Source organism: Peromyscus eremicus, chromosome 8b (genome assembly GCF_949786415.1).
Source record: "Peromyscus eremicus chromosome 8b, PerEre_H2_v1, whole genome shotgun sequence".
Taxonomy (NCBI): domain Eukaryota; kingdom Metazoa; phylum Chordata; class Mammalia; order Rodentia; family Cricetidae; genus Peromyscus; species Peromyscus eremicus.
The window spans coordinates 19,826,548-19,842,819 of NC_081424.1; the positions used below are offsets into that span (position 1 = coordinate 19,826,548).

General features: G+C 37.4%; 1 protein-coding gene across 1 annotated transcript in view; it reads right to left on the reverse strand.

Moving 5' to 3' along the window:
* Window positions 1-281: 281 nt before the first annotated feature.
* Fam184a (family with sequence similarity 184 member A) overlaps window positions 282-16,272 on the reverse strand; it is a 130,089-nt gene continuing 114,098 nt past the window's right edge. Inside the window, exons 13-18 of the mRNA XM_059272583.1 lie at window positions 14,525-14,709; window positions 13,948-14,094; window positions 7,734-7,851; window positions 5,055-5,159; window positions 2,091-2,293; window positions 282-637 (exon numbers count right to left, since the gene is read on the reverse strand). Of these exons, the coding sequence (XP_059128566.1) occupies window positions 556-637; window positions 2,091-2,293; window positions 5,055-5,159; window positions 7,734-7,851; window positions 13,948-14,094; window positions 14,525-14,709 (840 nt within the window). The 3' untranslated portion in view covers window positions 282-555. The remainder of the gene's footprint in view (window positions 638-2,090; window positions 2,294-5,054; window positions 5,160-7,733; window positions 7,852-13,947; window positions 14,095-14,524; window positions 14,710-16,272) is intronic.

Here is a 16,272-nt window from a genome sequence, read left to right on the forward strand (position 1 = left end):
TAAAAAAAGAAAAAAGCTATAAACCAGCAAGAATACATATACTTGAAAGTACACAATTTACATAAATTCTTTTATTCTGGATTTATAAATGTTGACAATTGAGTTAAAATTATACACAACAATGAAAGGTATTAATAGAATATATTTCCCTATATTGAATTTTTAAGACTACTGAAGTAACAATTAATGATCATTACTGCAGTAAAACGTATTGACAAGTCTTACACCTGGTATTAAAAAGTGTTTAAAGCACACTTAATAGAAAACAACAACAAAAAACATTTGTTCTAACAAAATTTATTATGCAGTAATTACAAAGATTAAAGACTTCCATCTCAAATAAAAATAATTGTTATAATTACACACATAATAGAGTTTAGTACCCTCAGAGAGTGATTCCAATAAATATCACAGGAAAAACAGTGCATTTTCAAATTGGACAGACAAACACTTTCTCATTCACAGTGCTTTACATAGGAAGGCCTGTTCACGTAATGACTCGGATACAGTCATGCTTCTGTAACAGTCCACCAGAGCTGTGCCAGCACAATTCATTCAGAATGTGAAGTACCGGGCAAACCACTCCTGGCGCTGCGGATCTGGAGAAGCCACCGGGGAAGCTTCACTCTGAGGAGGACTGAATTCATAAAAAGAGAGACATGTAACCCGGGATTAAACGGTTTGCAAAGTAACGGGAAAGTGATTAAATAGTAAGCATTGATTTCCACAACTGGCAACCCTCGTCAGATCTGTAAGGACTGGCTACTCTTCTGCATCAGAGTGGGTCCCCTGAGAACAGGAGTTAGAGTGACAGCTCAGAGGAACTCAGTGACAGGAGTCACATCACATTATTAATTATTACTCCATAGGGCCCGAAAGTAAGCAACTGGCGAAAACAATATTATTGTCTTGGAAGTTTTAAAAAGTGAGTATTTGTGGGAAAAGAGAGGGGACAAATAGTGTTCCCTCTTTGGGCAACTTCTCCCTTTGAATTACCATACTCCGACACAAGCACTGATTCTCACATTTGCATCCCTCACTAGAACTACGGTTGTAACTACACCAACGCATAGTTCTTTTTACTATTTGCACATTTACATTAAGCTTCCATCATTCCGTAAGCACATACACTAAAGAGTACATTAGAAAGCGGGCTTTCTTCTGTTCTCCAAGTAGTATGTCTTAATTCTAACTCAGACTCTTTGGGCTACTTAAGAAAACAAAAGCATCCCTACCGTCTTTGGGGGAATTACAAGGCACGCAACAATGGGCAATGGAAGCTCCAGCTTGTCAAGTTCCTTGAGCACATGCACATGCACCTTACTGATACCTGAGCGCACCCACGCGGGAAACAAGCAATACAAAGTGTTTAGACACGTTCAGAGACAGCTTCGACTAGATTCATTCTTACTAGTTTCTTACTCTTTAAAAGAGTTAGTCATTGACTATGTTAGAAATCACTTAGCTTACAAGCAGAAATACTAACTCCACTTGTAAAATTTACTAGTGGAGTTATTAGGATTTAGTAAAAAGAAAAACTAAACTTGAATCAACCACAAGAAAAATAAGTTGTATTAAAGTGAGCACAAAACAGTACTTTTTAAAATTTTAATCCTTTAATGGCTTAATAATTTCACTTCGTTCAGAATTTACTTAATATATTTAATCAGCTCTGAGGCAACTTCAAGCTAAAATAATTTTAAAACTGATTTATTTCTAAATTTATTTGTATTTAACTATATCATTACATTCTCTGAGCTTAATTCTTTAATTTGGCAATATGCATATATATCTTAATAAGCATGGTAAAAGGAAATAAATATGTAAACTATAAATGAAAATTTTAATAAACAAAAGTTAGCACTAATAAAACCTTGGTAAACTATAAATATTAAAATTCTGAGCACATGAATTATGTGAACACCTCTGTTAGGATTTAGAAAATTCACTAATGATAAATTTAAAAAAAAATCTTTGGACAGTGTCAAAACAGAATTCTCTGGAGTGGCAAAAAGGAAAATTTCTCAAGTTAAAAATGTGAAGAAGAAGAAGAAGGAAAAAAAACCAACTACTGGTGAGACGGGGCTCACCTCAAAAATGTCTTGGGCTCTTTGGGTGGTAGTGACTGTGGAAGTGGCTTGTTGCTGTTGAACTCAACCTCATGGATTGGAGAATTGGGAATGGGTTCCAAGCGGGTAGGGTGTCCATTGCCCACTCCACTGGATTCCAGAGCACTTAGATTGGGAACACTCACAAACCTGTTTGTTGGTGACTTATCATTCTTCTTCTTTTGCTGCGTTAAAAATAACACACGTGAGAATACTCATTTGCTGCAGAAGAACCAACAAGAAAACAGGAAAATAGTAGGAGCATATAAATTTGGCATTGAAAATTTTTGGAACCTTTGTGTCAAATTATCATGTTTCAATTAACCAGTGTTACCCAAAGTGTGGTCTGGGGATCCTTGAAAGTGTTCATCTACATGGAATCCTCCATGACAGACATGCTCCCAGGACAGAAACACAGGGCAAGGGACGCTTAGGAGTGGTTGGTTCACCTCTATTCCCTAACCACTGAGTGGACTAGGAAGAGAATAGGGTGGAGTGCAGGGTGCAAGGAACAGGTGAGGTAGGAGAAGTTCCAAATACCACAGGGTAAGTGGGTTTAGGCTAAAATTAGAAGGCATGAAGTTAAACACAATATTAAAAGAGAGGTCCATGAACTTTATCCATCTGTCAAAGAGAGGCTGTTCTTGCCTGGAAAAAAAAGGAATAAGAAAATGCTTGGCATAGTAGTTTGAAACAAATCTTACATTTTTTTACTGAAGACTTAAAACTGACTTCAATAATATGATTTTAAATTCTCTGTGCCATCTTTCTGAAGAAAGAAAATTAAATCTGTATAATTAAACCTGCATTTTTAATTAATGGGCAATATCACGAATTGGCTCACAACTTAACGGCTAAAGTCAAGAGTATTCAATTTTTAGTGTCCAATCAGTACTTAAAATGAACAGAAATAAGAGGAACACAAATGCAGCCTCAAAATTTGTCAGCTTGCAAGTTTTTAACTGTAGTCTCAAAGAATTTGATCCCTAGTTCTAGAATTGATGAGCATCAACCTTTATGAAAAATAAAAACTAGTATGTCGTACTTGATTTAGAATACCCTCACATGTTTTTCAATTGGATATATGCTGAATTTTTTTCTGGCAAAATTAGTATTAAAAAATGGAAATTTTATATATATATATTAGACTTTTACTTCACTTAACATAATCCAGTCCCGTGGACGTTGGGCATGCCATGCCCGGTGACTGACAGAGCCTACGACAGAGTGTACCTCCAGCTGCATAGCACCGTGTGCCAACACTGGAAAGCTACTAGGAAGCAACGGCAGCTGGGAGGGTCTCTCAACACTCTATCTTTTGCCTTTTCTTACTCTAATCTGGAGATATCTTAACATTTGAAAGATTTCAGGTGTGTTTTTTTGTTTTTTGTTTTTTCTCTTTTTCTTTAGGAAATCATACAGTTGATAGCCAGGTGTGGTGGCCATGCCTTTAATACCGGCACTCTTTGAGTTCAAGGCCAATCTGGTCTACACAGTGAGATCAGCCAGGGCTACATAGTATGACCATGTCTAAAAAACAAAACCAAAAACAAAAAAATATACTTCTGGTAAAATTCTAAAGTAGTAGTGGTTCTAAAGCTAAAAAAATTAATTCTGATAAATGCATTAAATTCTCTAGTATGCTTTGTTTACATAAACCTTAAAATGTTTTCTACTTAAAAGCTATGTTATCCTAAATCATTAATTTTAAAAATACAATTAAAGCCAGGTAGATGTCACACAGCTATAATCCAAGCAATTAGGAGGTAGAGGTAGGAGGATCAGTAGTTCAAGGCTTGCCTTGGCTATAGTGTTAGTTCAAGACTGGCCTTGGCTATAGGGTGAGTTCAAGGCCAGCCTTGGCTACAGGGTGAGTTTAAGGCCAGCCTCCAATATAAAGTGAGTTTAAGGGCAAACTAGGTCACATGAGACTGTTTCAAAAAATCAAGCCAAAACAAAAACTGAGCATAAAATTTATTCTGTTCACTCATTCAATTATTTATTGAGAGCTTTCTATGTGAAGTTCTAAAGACAGCTATCATTTTCAGTTTGCAAAACACTAAAGTTTGGAACACTCCTGAAGAAAGAGTAAATTTGGTGTTCTAAACAGAGAAATTGTATGAGCTTTGAAAATAACATTTCTGGGTAAGGGTCTAGCAGAAATCAGCACAATGTGAAGCAATAAAATAAGGATTAGAAACCAGCTTTAATGTAAGCTTTTTTTTATTATTGATTTCTCCTAACAGATTCACATTCCACGTGAAGTCAGCATATGCAATTATTTATTCATTACTTGCTTTATTTTGTAGAATAATTTGTGTTGACTTTAACAAAGTGTGATAAGTTTTTGCAGTCTGACACATTTACTGAATACCCGCTGTGCCCAAACACTAGGTCTGGGGGGAGAGGAGCAAATGATGGATAAGTTAGCCAGATTTAATTCAAGGTTCTTCCATTTACTCTAAGAGAATAATACAGAATCAGAAAAGTTATACTTAAATTGTCAAGAACAGTCAAGACTTAAAAGTGGGCTCACAAGTTCAGCTGTGGTTCCCTTATGATGGAAGGCCTGGAGCTAGGAAGAACTGTGTGGCATTTGAGGCTGGAGTCTTTCTCAACTCCACAGAGGATTGTGATCAATAAGGAAATGACAATAAATTAATTTGTGTCAGAAGTTTGCTTTTCTTTAGAAATATGAAAAACAAAAAGATAGAGCCAAAGTGCTTGGATATTAATAAAATATTTTAAGGAGTATAAATTACCAATAAATGAGTAGTTCATTCTGAAAATGAACAAATAAAGAACTAATAAACTTTAGTAGGAGGTTATTACACTTAAGAAACCATTTTGGAAGCTTTACCCTTACGCTGCTTGCTTCACATAACTTAACCCATTTCCCTCCAGGTCTTAAGTACATCCCTACTTTACAGTGTCTATGGCACATACCTTAGCCAATGGGTTAATAACACCAACAGTAGGACTTGTGTTAAATATTTTGTTGAAGTTAGTTTCTCGATTGACTAATTCCAGTTGATAAAATTTATTATCCTCCTATGCAAAAGAATTATAAACAGCCTTTCAACATTTTCTATTATAGATTTACAAACTTAAACTGTATGACTGCCATTTCATTAAAAATTTAATAAACTATGAAGGGTCATATATTTTGTTTAAACATGTCTAGGCTTGATTGCCAGTGTCCTAAAGATTGCTAGCAGGTGAGCTTTTAGCACCTTTTAAAACCTAGGCCTAGGGATTTAACCATACCGTTTAATACCCTTTTATTCAAGACAGGATCTACTAAGGTCCCATATCTCTTTGTGGTACTGATTGTGGCATCTGAGTGGGTCTAACTTGTACTTGAGGTGTATACACACAGCTGTCCTGACAGGAATTAAGTTAATACTGCAGAGACACCTACCAGAGTATAGTAACAATGGTCCCCAACAAATTGCATTTTCCCCACGAATCTCATGCTCAGAGAAGAAAAAGGCAGAGATGCCAGGCAGAGGGAGAACTTGTCCCCAAACAGGACTTCCAACAGTTCTGACGGGTTGTCAGATCACCTTGTTGGAGAGACTGGAGCTAAGACAATGGTGATGGACAAGACCACATCTGGGCCAGAACTATTAAGTTATGCATAACTCTTGTCCAGCATTCAAACATCTCATGTCAAGACCCCAGATGGACACTGGGGTTCAGGGGAGAGGGTCGTGAGACTTGTTTTTACCTCTTCTCATGTGGCCTCATGTAATACATTTCCTTTTTCTGCTTTTCACTGTTGTCTGTTTAATTGGCCTATTGAGAATGGGTGGCCAAGCCTCCTGTGTTCGGGCTGCCAGGGCCAGATGCTGACCCTAAGAATTTCTGTTACCATATGTGGCTGAGTGTTTTCCATATATAAAGATGTATTCCTCAACACCTGAAAATGGATTTGATCTCATCTAGTCTTTGACATAGTAATATAGTATAGCAGTGGTAATAGAAAAGTGAGTGGCCTCTACGGAGATGAATCTTTCATTTTGGAGTCATGAGTACAGTGTGTTAATACAGCTGATAGAGCAGCAGGGTAAGAATGTGGGCTATGTTCAAACTAGCCTTGGTTCTAGTGTGGTCCAGCACAACTAGACCCTTCATAACCATCTTAGTCACCACTGACTATCACTTACATTACAGATCTTAGCCCACGTGCCTTGAGGTTCAGGGCATGACTGTGTTGTAGAAACCGTGTGGAACTGCCCTTGGTTACAATCCCAGATCTGCCCTCTGGTGAGGCTAAATACAATTTATCTGTAACATTTCAAGTAAAAACTGGAAAAATAAATAGCCACTTGGGGGCCACAGATGAATACACTTGCTATGCTTGCTCACTTCATAAATGAAACAGCAGTTGGTCTACTCTCGTTGGCTAGAACTATGCTCCTATGTACCACACTTGGAAAACTGGGTGCTTGGCAGGCTGCAGCCCCAGGAAACACTCTCTTCACAACCTACTCCTGGGCTCCCTCTATGGACCCTAATCATCCCTGTGAGTTAAAAAAGGAACTTCCCAGCCTTGAAAACTGATGGAATTTTCTAACTCATAAAGTAATTTTTAAAGGATGTCAGAATATTGGTCTTGTGCTGTTACATGCTAGTATTCAGAGTGTATAATTAAAGCAATCAAGGAACATATAGATGATTAGTGTTATTTTCACTTTTACTGTGAAAGACTTTCATTTATTAGTGGCAATAAACAGCAACATTTTAATTAATGACCAGGATAGAGCATTTTAGAAAATTCTGAAATATTTTATAAGTTTTCAAACATCTGTATATTTTTATTCCCAAGTAATAATGGTCTTAATGAAGACAGTATATTCACTGTTAAAAATCTTACATTTTTCTCAAATGGACTTCTGAATGCCCTTCACACTGAGCATCCTGAGTACAGTTCTCCCTAGGCTAGACTGTGAAACCTTTCTTTTTGTTTGTTTGGTTTTGGTTTTTTGAGACAGGTTCTTGAGTATACCAAGATACTCATGAATTTGATATGATGCTCAGGTTGGCGTCAAACTTAAGATCCTCCTGCCCCAGTCTCCTGAGTACTTATATGGCTCAATAGCTCTCCTGATCAGTGTTTGGTAGAATACACCTTAGGAAATCAACATGTCTGTAACTCCAGAACTTCAGATACTGAGGCAGGAGGATTGCTGTGAGTTTTAAGGGCTTCATAGCATAACTCTATCTCAAAACAAAATGAACAACAACATAAAAAGAGACTAATCTATAAGTCGACAATGCAAATTAATGCATGGCTTTCTTAACAGATTTTTCTTAGTTCTAATTCTATATGTACAATATGCATCCCTATATATAGGATGCTAACTAGCAAGTGATAATGAGATTATTAAATATTTAATATATATAAAACTATTTATTTCAATAAAAACACTGAAGAAAAGCATAAAATTACCTTGTTCCAATGCCCAATTTAAATTTGAAATTACATTTTAATAAAATTGATCACAATGCACAGATTTTTACATTTTTCATTTAGCATTATTCAAAAATATTTCCCCATGTCTTCCCAACCAACAGTCTACTGATTGCTAACATGGTTATACTAAAAACAAAATATCTTACAATTAGTTTCTTTATGACCTGGTCTCTTTCTGTAAGCAAGGATTTTAATTCTGCAATCATCTGTAAATCTTCTGGCTTCGATTCTCTCATTAGGTACTTTTCTTCCATTTCTTCTAGTCTATAAACGAGAAAACCTTTATCTCACTGATATGACTCAGACACATCCTGTTCTAATAAACACATTTTTCAATTAGTCCAGTCAAATACACAAAAATTTAATGTAAGACTTGCAAGCATAACATGATTGCCTCAAGACCTACAGCTGGTAAAGGCTTTGCAGGAATAAAAGACATTAAGGGCTCCATGGGTTACTTTTGGAAGGGTTTAGCCACTTTAAGTCGTATGTAAATGAGGTGAGGTAGGCTCTGTGAGGGAGCTGAGAAGCTGAATGACACAAACTTCACAAACTCAGGGCAGTGACTCTTGGGAGTGATTACCATCCATACAATATTGTGTGAGGAGGCTTGTAACGTATACAAGGCACAAGAAAAGAGACAACGGGGACAAAAGACACACGTGAACGACATCCGCTTGGTGTGGTTTGTGGTTTTAAAGCTCTCCGTTATCACTGGGTAAGAGAAGAATTACATTTCCTTGTAGGCCTACCCCTTCCTGAATGGTACGAGACTGTTAACAGGAGTGAATGCCACTGAGGAAGACTAAAACAGAGGCCGTTCTTTAGGAGCAGAGGTGGCATGGACCACGCAGAGTTTAAGGGTGGAGGCAGGGCCGACAAAAAAGTGCAAATGCAACCTGCTGGCTTAGTTTTGGGGAAAAAAAAAAACCCGTTTCAGAAATTATAAATAATTGGATCAATTAATTTTTGTTATTTTCTGAATAGATGGGGTAGAATTAAAACTTATTAAGTTGTGGTTAATAAGGAGTCTTGAAAAAATTTACTTAGCAAGCACTGAGCAACTTCTAGACGACCTATCATGTAGATACTAGTGATCCGTCACTGTCCCATCAGGCCAATCCTAGAGAGTAGACAACCTCTGAATTGTACTGCCATAAAAGCTAATCCGACTCAAACAAATGATTTGGAGAAAAAAATACCTGGCTTCCCACCCTGCCCCTGACTCCTGCTCTCAAGGGATGATAGGAAAGTGAGGGGCTAGACAGTGATTGTTCCTGGCTCTCCTGGGACTTGGCTAAGACAGTGTGGAAGTTAGTCACACAGCACATTTCAGTACCTTTTCCCCTTCTCAAAATAAATGAGGTCCTTTGAGGTCACAGCATCGTCTTGCATTTTGATTACAGTATAAAAGGAATTATCTGTCTACATTTTACGAGCCAAGTGCCTCGGTTTTCTTTTTTTCTGTCTTATTTTTTAATTTATTATTATTATTATTATTGTTATTATTATTTTGCTTTTCAGTTTTCTATTCAGGTTCATAAATACTATCTACTCAAGAAGAAAAAAAAGGTATTTGGGGTTTGTGCCGGAGCAGCCACAAGATGTCACTGGAGTGCTGCCTTTGTGGTTGGAAGCAAAGCCTGTGTGGAGCCACTTCCCATAGCTGGGGGAAGAGCTGGGAGAAAAAGGGAGCTAAGCCTCCCGCCGCCCCCCCCAGATGTCATTTCTGTTGCAGAACCATGAGAAGAAGTAAAGTAAATCTAAAACAACCCTTTACAGCTTTGAACTTCTTCTTCTTGTAAAGACCTCCTTTGTTCGAGTGTGTGTTTTAATTTAGCTGAAATATCCTGTTGTTATTATTATTTTTAGAAAAGGTCTATGTTGCCCTGGCTTGCCTGGAACCCATTATGTAGACCAGGCTGGTCTCTAACTCTCAGAGATCCACCTGCCTCTGCTTCCCAAGTGCTGGAATTAAAAGTGTGTGCCACCACACCTAGTTTAGCTGACATTTTAAACTACACAATTACTATAAGCTCATTCTACCCACAACAACATATCTTTATATCAGCAAAAATTTTAATAAAAAACTAGATAATAATGAAGACAAAGGATTGACAGGAAACAGTCTATAAATGCAAACAGGAAAGCATTAAAGGAGAGGACAAGAAACTATTATGAACCAGTTGTAACTTACAGATATACAGAAATCCTATCCAGCATTCTAATGGGAAGGAACTTAGGATCATTCCAATATCCACTTCAAGGCCACACTAGCCAATGTTTTCCCTTTCCACAGCCATCTGGGCTAGACTAGACTAACAGTGCACCTAAAAGGCCAAGTGCAAAGGATGACTAAGAATAAGGAGATTTTGGGGGGGGGGGGGTTTCTAAGTTTGATTTTTTTTTTTTTTTAGTCTCTTTTGCTTTTTTTCATCCTTTCTTTCTTTCTTTGACATAGGGCCTCAGTTTATATTTTGGATTTGAGGTAAACTCAGAGATGCCCCTACTCTGGCCTCCCAAGTGCAAAGATTACAGACATGTACTACTATGTCAGCCAAGCTCTAACCCTTATCATCACAAGGAGTCTGTTTGGTCCCATAGTTCTTAAGTGGCCTTTATGAAATATGCTTCTGACCCTAATTCATAAAAGTCAGGTCTCTGAACATTAATATGGTAGGTAGAATCCCATTTTATTTTCAGTGAGTTTTCAGATTACCGTTAAAAGTAATAAAGACTGAATACAGAAAGGAGAATCCGAGCACATGGAAATACTAACTGGGGTCACGGCTAGTCTCTAGTCAAGTGTATTTCTTGGTGTATGTGTGTGTGTTTCAGAGTGTAGAGGTCAATTTTCCACAGCTCATGAACAACATAGTCCTGTATTAAACTGGACAAAGACATTTTCCAAGTTATCATCCACCTCATGTTGCTTTCTAAGACCCAACTGATAAGAAAATCAGTGACTAGAGACTGTAGAGCTGAACAACAGCATTACCAGGAACACACAAAACCCAGAAATTCCATTTTATGAATTCTGTTATCAATAAATGAAACAGGAGACTGGAGCACTTCACTGTTGGACTTTTCCCATAATTGACAAGCAGACTTTTATTTGTGTTAACAAGACCACTACAACTCCCAGCCATCCTCAAAGCTTATAAAATAGCGTGAGTGGAAAGTTAAACAAAGAACCAAACAGCTATAAAATCAATGGAGTTTTAGAGATTAAGGACTCAAAAATAAGAAATTCTGGCATGGCAGAGTTAGAAATGACTGGCCTATCTAATGTCCATGTGCAGAATTGACAGTTCTCTCATAAAGAAATGATCTTTTTGTTCCAGTACAGTGAGGTACTACTTTAAAGTAAACCTAAACAATTAAAAACAATCTCTGGCCAGATGTGATAGTCCACATCTGTATAATCCCAACCCTTGGGAGGTAGGGACAGGGAAAGCAAGAGTTCAAGGCCATTCAAGGACTACATGAAATCCTGTTTCAGAAAACAAACCAACTAACAACAAACACAAAAGCTAAAACGACCAACCCTAACCACTTTCCATACAGCAAACACTTCTGGACCCTAAGGTACTGGGGCAGTTTTTAAAGTAGCTTAAACTTTCTTTACCTATGGAACATGTCAATTAGGTAAAATTGAGTAGCCTAGCCTCTCCTTTGCTATTATGTTTTTTTCTCCCTTTGCGGGTGTTGGGAATTAAAACAATGTCTTGTGCATGCTAAGCAAACATTCTACCACTGAGCTATGTCCTAGCTCCTTCTTTAAAAAAAATGAAACTCAATACATTTTAAAATTAGATGCAAGGTTCTTGTTAGGATAATAGTCAAGACAATCAAATTTCCATGAAACTCTAAGTGGGTCTGAATACTCAGCACAATTTCTAAAAGTCATTTCAAAGATAGAGATTCCTGCACTGTTTCTACACTCCATTTATCTCAGGAGTTCAGTATTTTGTTATTTGTATTTGTAGAAGAAGCAAGAAGAAAAGCTTCCAGCTGCTCCAGTGTTTCCTCAGCACCATACTTTGGGCTGCCGGCTGAAGTATGGACCTTTACAGCCCCCTCTCATCCCTCTAATAATTCACCAGGGTTTTCTGAATCTGAAGCATCAGAGATGAAGTGCAGGTGTTCATAACCCTATAGGGTAACCCTTGCAATAGGATGTGAAGAGTTCACATGAACCCACCCCCATCTGTAAACTGTCTAAATCTTAACCACTCAGCAGAACTACAGTCTTCATGTAAGGAAATGGCCAGAAACATCCAGTACTACTTTCCAATACGCTAGCTTCTAGTCCATGAGCTGTTATTTGTATTTATATTAATTATGGTGAATTAGAGTTGAAGTTCTCAGTCACACTGGTTAGAGTTCAAGTGTTCCATAACCATTCATGGCTAACAGCTACTAGACTGGGAAGAGTCAATACAGAACATCTTTGTTATCACGGAAAAGTGTGTGGGACAGTGTAAGTCAAAAATAAGTGTACGTGATTTGACTTTAATTAAACAAATGATGACCTAAAGCTGAAGGATAGTTACATGATGATAGCAGGTAAAAAGAGAAATGTGGTTGGCTAGTGTGGACCCAAGGCAAAGCATAAAAAGAACGCTTGTTCTAAAAAAGAAGGCAAAATATTTTACTTATCAGTAACACTAATTCTTCAATTATCAAAAGGTCAAAATATAGAGACATTAAGTTAATGTTTGCTATCTATTAAAATTTCACAAGGAGCAAAACCACAGAAAAGAATAATGTCAAAACAAACACAACCTTTCCTTTTTGTGAATTACTATTTCTAAGGAGATGTCAGGACACACAGACAAACAGGCTGTTCTTGGTGTGAGTGTGCTGTTTCAGAATGTGAAGAGGGGCACCAGGATATCAGTGTCTGCCCAATACACACAAAGGCCAGGAAATGTCAGAGCCAAGCCACTGAGGCTGATTTTATCTGATTTCTACCAAACATGTTACATGTATGCTCTGCTGCATTGCAGACATGTGAGGTCACGATTTCTACCAAACATGTTATATGTATGCTCTGCTGCATTGCAGACATGTGAGGTCACGGTGGCTTAAGAGAAACTTGAAAATTGACTGTAGTAAGAACAAACAACAAACCACTGAGTTTGTGGAAATAGTGAGTTCCTTTTCCATTTTATGGGTCACTTCACGAAGTGGGAACCCTCATGAAATTTATTCATGATAGATTCATATATGAACACTATGTGAAGAGGGGAAATGAGGGTATCAGAAAGAGTGCTTCATCTCAGTGGACACTCCAGTGAAACCAGCAGCTGGGGGCCTGGTGCTGCGTGAGTGTGTCTATGTGTGTCTGTACCTACGCCTGGAGTATTTGCTGAGACTGAGCGGTTACGTTGATAGAAGATGTGAAGACGGTATCTATATTCGAGGTAGGTAAGTAGGTATTAATAACACAAATGCAGAAGGCAGCCCAATAAAGGCAAGAATCTGACCCTCTGGGTAGTTAGTGGTTACTTAACTGTTACTTTATTGAAGTAGCTAGATAACTGGAAAAAGAAGGACTATCAGTGACTAAGTCATTAGCAGCACCTTAGAGTAGGTTAAACCTAAGATAACCTAAAGTGACCAGGGGTTAGGTCAGGGAGACAGACTGAATTCAAAGTGGGTTTTCTGCAGCAGTTTGTAAGGATCCTGGAAAGACAGGGGCTATTAATCTTAATGAACATTAGGAAAGATATACAGATTTTGACTTGAATAATGGGCTTACTAAATTTGAGTAATAACTATTTGTAATGATTTTACTTTAGAGATTTCTTAAATTAAGGAAAAACCACTTAAATGCTAATTGTAGAAATTCCAGTAGTACCTGAGTATAGGAAATGAAGTCTCAGCCCCTTTCTTTCCCTGGGACCTACCAATGTACTTGCTAAATGGAACCACATTGTTAAAAGTCTATGTTTGCTTTGAAGGGCATTTTGATTTTTTTGTAAAATATGTATGGCTAACTTATGCATGGTTTTATAAAATTTCTATTGTTCGCAATGTACTAAAACGTCACATTATACAGTGAACACACTTTGAGACGTCACCATAGAAGTGATGTGCCATGGCAGCCGCTCTTAAGATAACTATTATTTTAGCAGACCTGTGGCAATAGCAGCAAATGAAACAAAATCATTCAATGGCCTTATCCTAATTAAAGAACATACATAACATAGTACATCTGTAATTTAGTACTTAAGTCTTCCTCAATAAGTATCATTTTTTTTTCTTAGATTCAAACAGTTAGGCTGAGCTTAGACACAATGCTCCTCAGTTTATTATCCACACACGAACTTTCTTTAATGCAATATGACTTACGACACTTGTAAAGCTGCATTTATTTCCTTGAGTAGCTCATTAGTCTTATTAAAATCTGCCCGCATGATATTTTTCTCTCTGAGGTGGTCTGCTGTCATGACATCCAGCTCTTTCTCAAGTCTCTTGTTTAAATCTTGTTCATGCAACCTGTTTAATTTATTCGTAGTTAAGAAAATGTTATTCTGAAGTCAAGTGTTCAAAACTTCTATGTTCTACCAGATTTGAAATGCCCCCTTTTTGGTATAATATTTGGAAAAGTAATGTACACAGGTTAAGTTAAGCTATGTAGTTTGCTATAACCGTCTGTTAAATTTTGTCTCCTTTAATGCTTTTTCTAATAAAAATTAAAAAAAACCTTTAATCATGGTCATTTCCCAAAGTTAATGAATAATAAATACATCATCAAAATGCAGACATTACATTTTCTAGATGATATCATACCCACCACATATAGTAAAAAGTGGCCTTCAATGTATTATTGGGAGGGCACTCTAGTCACAAAACTAGGGACATATTGCTAAGCATGTCTCCAACAGTATTTCAGTCCAATGCATGTTCTGCTCTAGTTACTGCATACCTCATCTGCTGGCTGGATTCACTTCGTATTCTGAGGATTTCCTTCCCCTTGAATTCCAGTTCCTTCGTTAGGGTACTTAGGTTTTCCTGGAGGTGCTGGACCTCCTTGTCTAAGTCTGAGATGTGGTGCTCTCGGTGCCGTAGCTCCTCTTGGAGATCACTTATTCTACACATGTGCTCCTTACTCTGCGAAAACCAAAGAATGCTGTAATGTTTTCTACAGATTTGTTTTCTGGGTTGATGTGAGGGAGAGAAAATGACAATTTTGAATAGTAAGTATAATCAATCATTCTGACAAGGCTTCAAAACTGCTCAAAATGAGAAAACCTTTTCTCTTCCATATGGCTAAGAAGTACTTGTATGGATACAGTTGCACTATCAGGGCTGTAAGGGACTAAAAGATGATGAAATCATAGTTCACTCATTTTAGAATGAGGAAACCATGACTCACAAGCTGATTTTTTGCAAAGATAATTTACGATCAACGGCAGAGTCAAGAGGAGAACACGCGTCTTTGAGTAAGTTGTACAGATCTTATAGTAAACTGCTGGTAACACTGTCCTTTACTCTCAAAAGTGTTTCCCTCTAGGGAGCTCACTACCCAACACACACAATCCATTCCTTAGAAAGGCAGACTTTGCCTGTTTTCACTGCTGTCCTAATAGTTATCTGTCTAGAAAGAATTTCCCTACAAGTCAATGTTTCCTACAAGTTCTTTAAAGTAGACTTTGTCAACTTTACTGTAGGCATAGCTGAAGAGTAACTTCCCTCTATGGTTGCAAAGTGGCTCATTTAAAGTATCATGAAGAGCAAATCCAGGCTGACCACTTAACATGGTTAACCAACAAAGTAAAACTTGCAAGTGCAATAAGCTAACAGTAACTTTCTCTGCAGTGCCCACTGCCATGTCCTTCCACACATACATATCATCACAATCACAGATTATCAAATTAAAAAAAAAAAGTATACTGGGCCAAAGAGCAAAGTCTAAAAAAGGTAAGCAGTAATGGCTAATTAATACTTTGGGAATGGGCTGGAGAGATGGCTCAGCCGTTAAAGGCTAGGCTCACAACCAAAATGAATTATCTTTCTTCTTTTTGAAGGATCTACTCCTTCTATACAGTTGTGTCATACAATGTGACTGTTTAAGTTAAATTCAAATACATACAATTGAAAATGTCATTTCTTGGTTGTACTAGACAAACCTGGGCTGTGTGGCTACCAACTACCACAATGGGCCTCCCAGACACAGAACGGTATGTTGTCATGGCTAGTTCTATGGAATAGAGTTGTTCTTACCCTTTATATTTTTTTCATATTTTATTGTTTATTTTCCTAAGATGCAAACAAAATGCAAAATATCTAGTCAAAAGGTCATAAATGAAATGTAATTGTATAACTGTAATAAATAAATAATTGGCAGGGCGGTGGTGGCGCACGCCTGTAATCCCAGCACTTGGGAGGCAGAGCCAGGCGGATCTCTGTGAATTTGAGGCTAGCCTGGTCTACAAAGCAAGATCCCGGACAGGCACCAAAACACCACAGAGAAACCCTGTCTCGAAAAAAAACAAAAAACAAAAAAAAAATAAATAAAAATAAATAAATAAATAAATAAATAAAAACACACTTAAATAATTGTGATTATAATTGTATAAGGTTGCTCCTTCTTATGAAAAAGGAAACTCTTCATCACATTGATAATAACTAGTGCGGTTAACAGTTATTACAAGCCCCTCTCCTAGCGTGAGG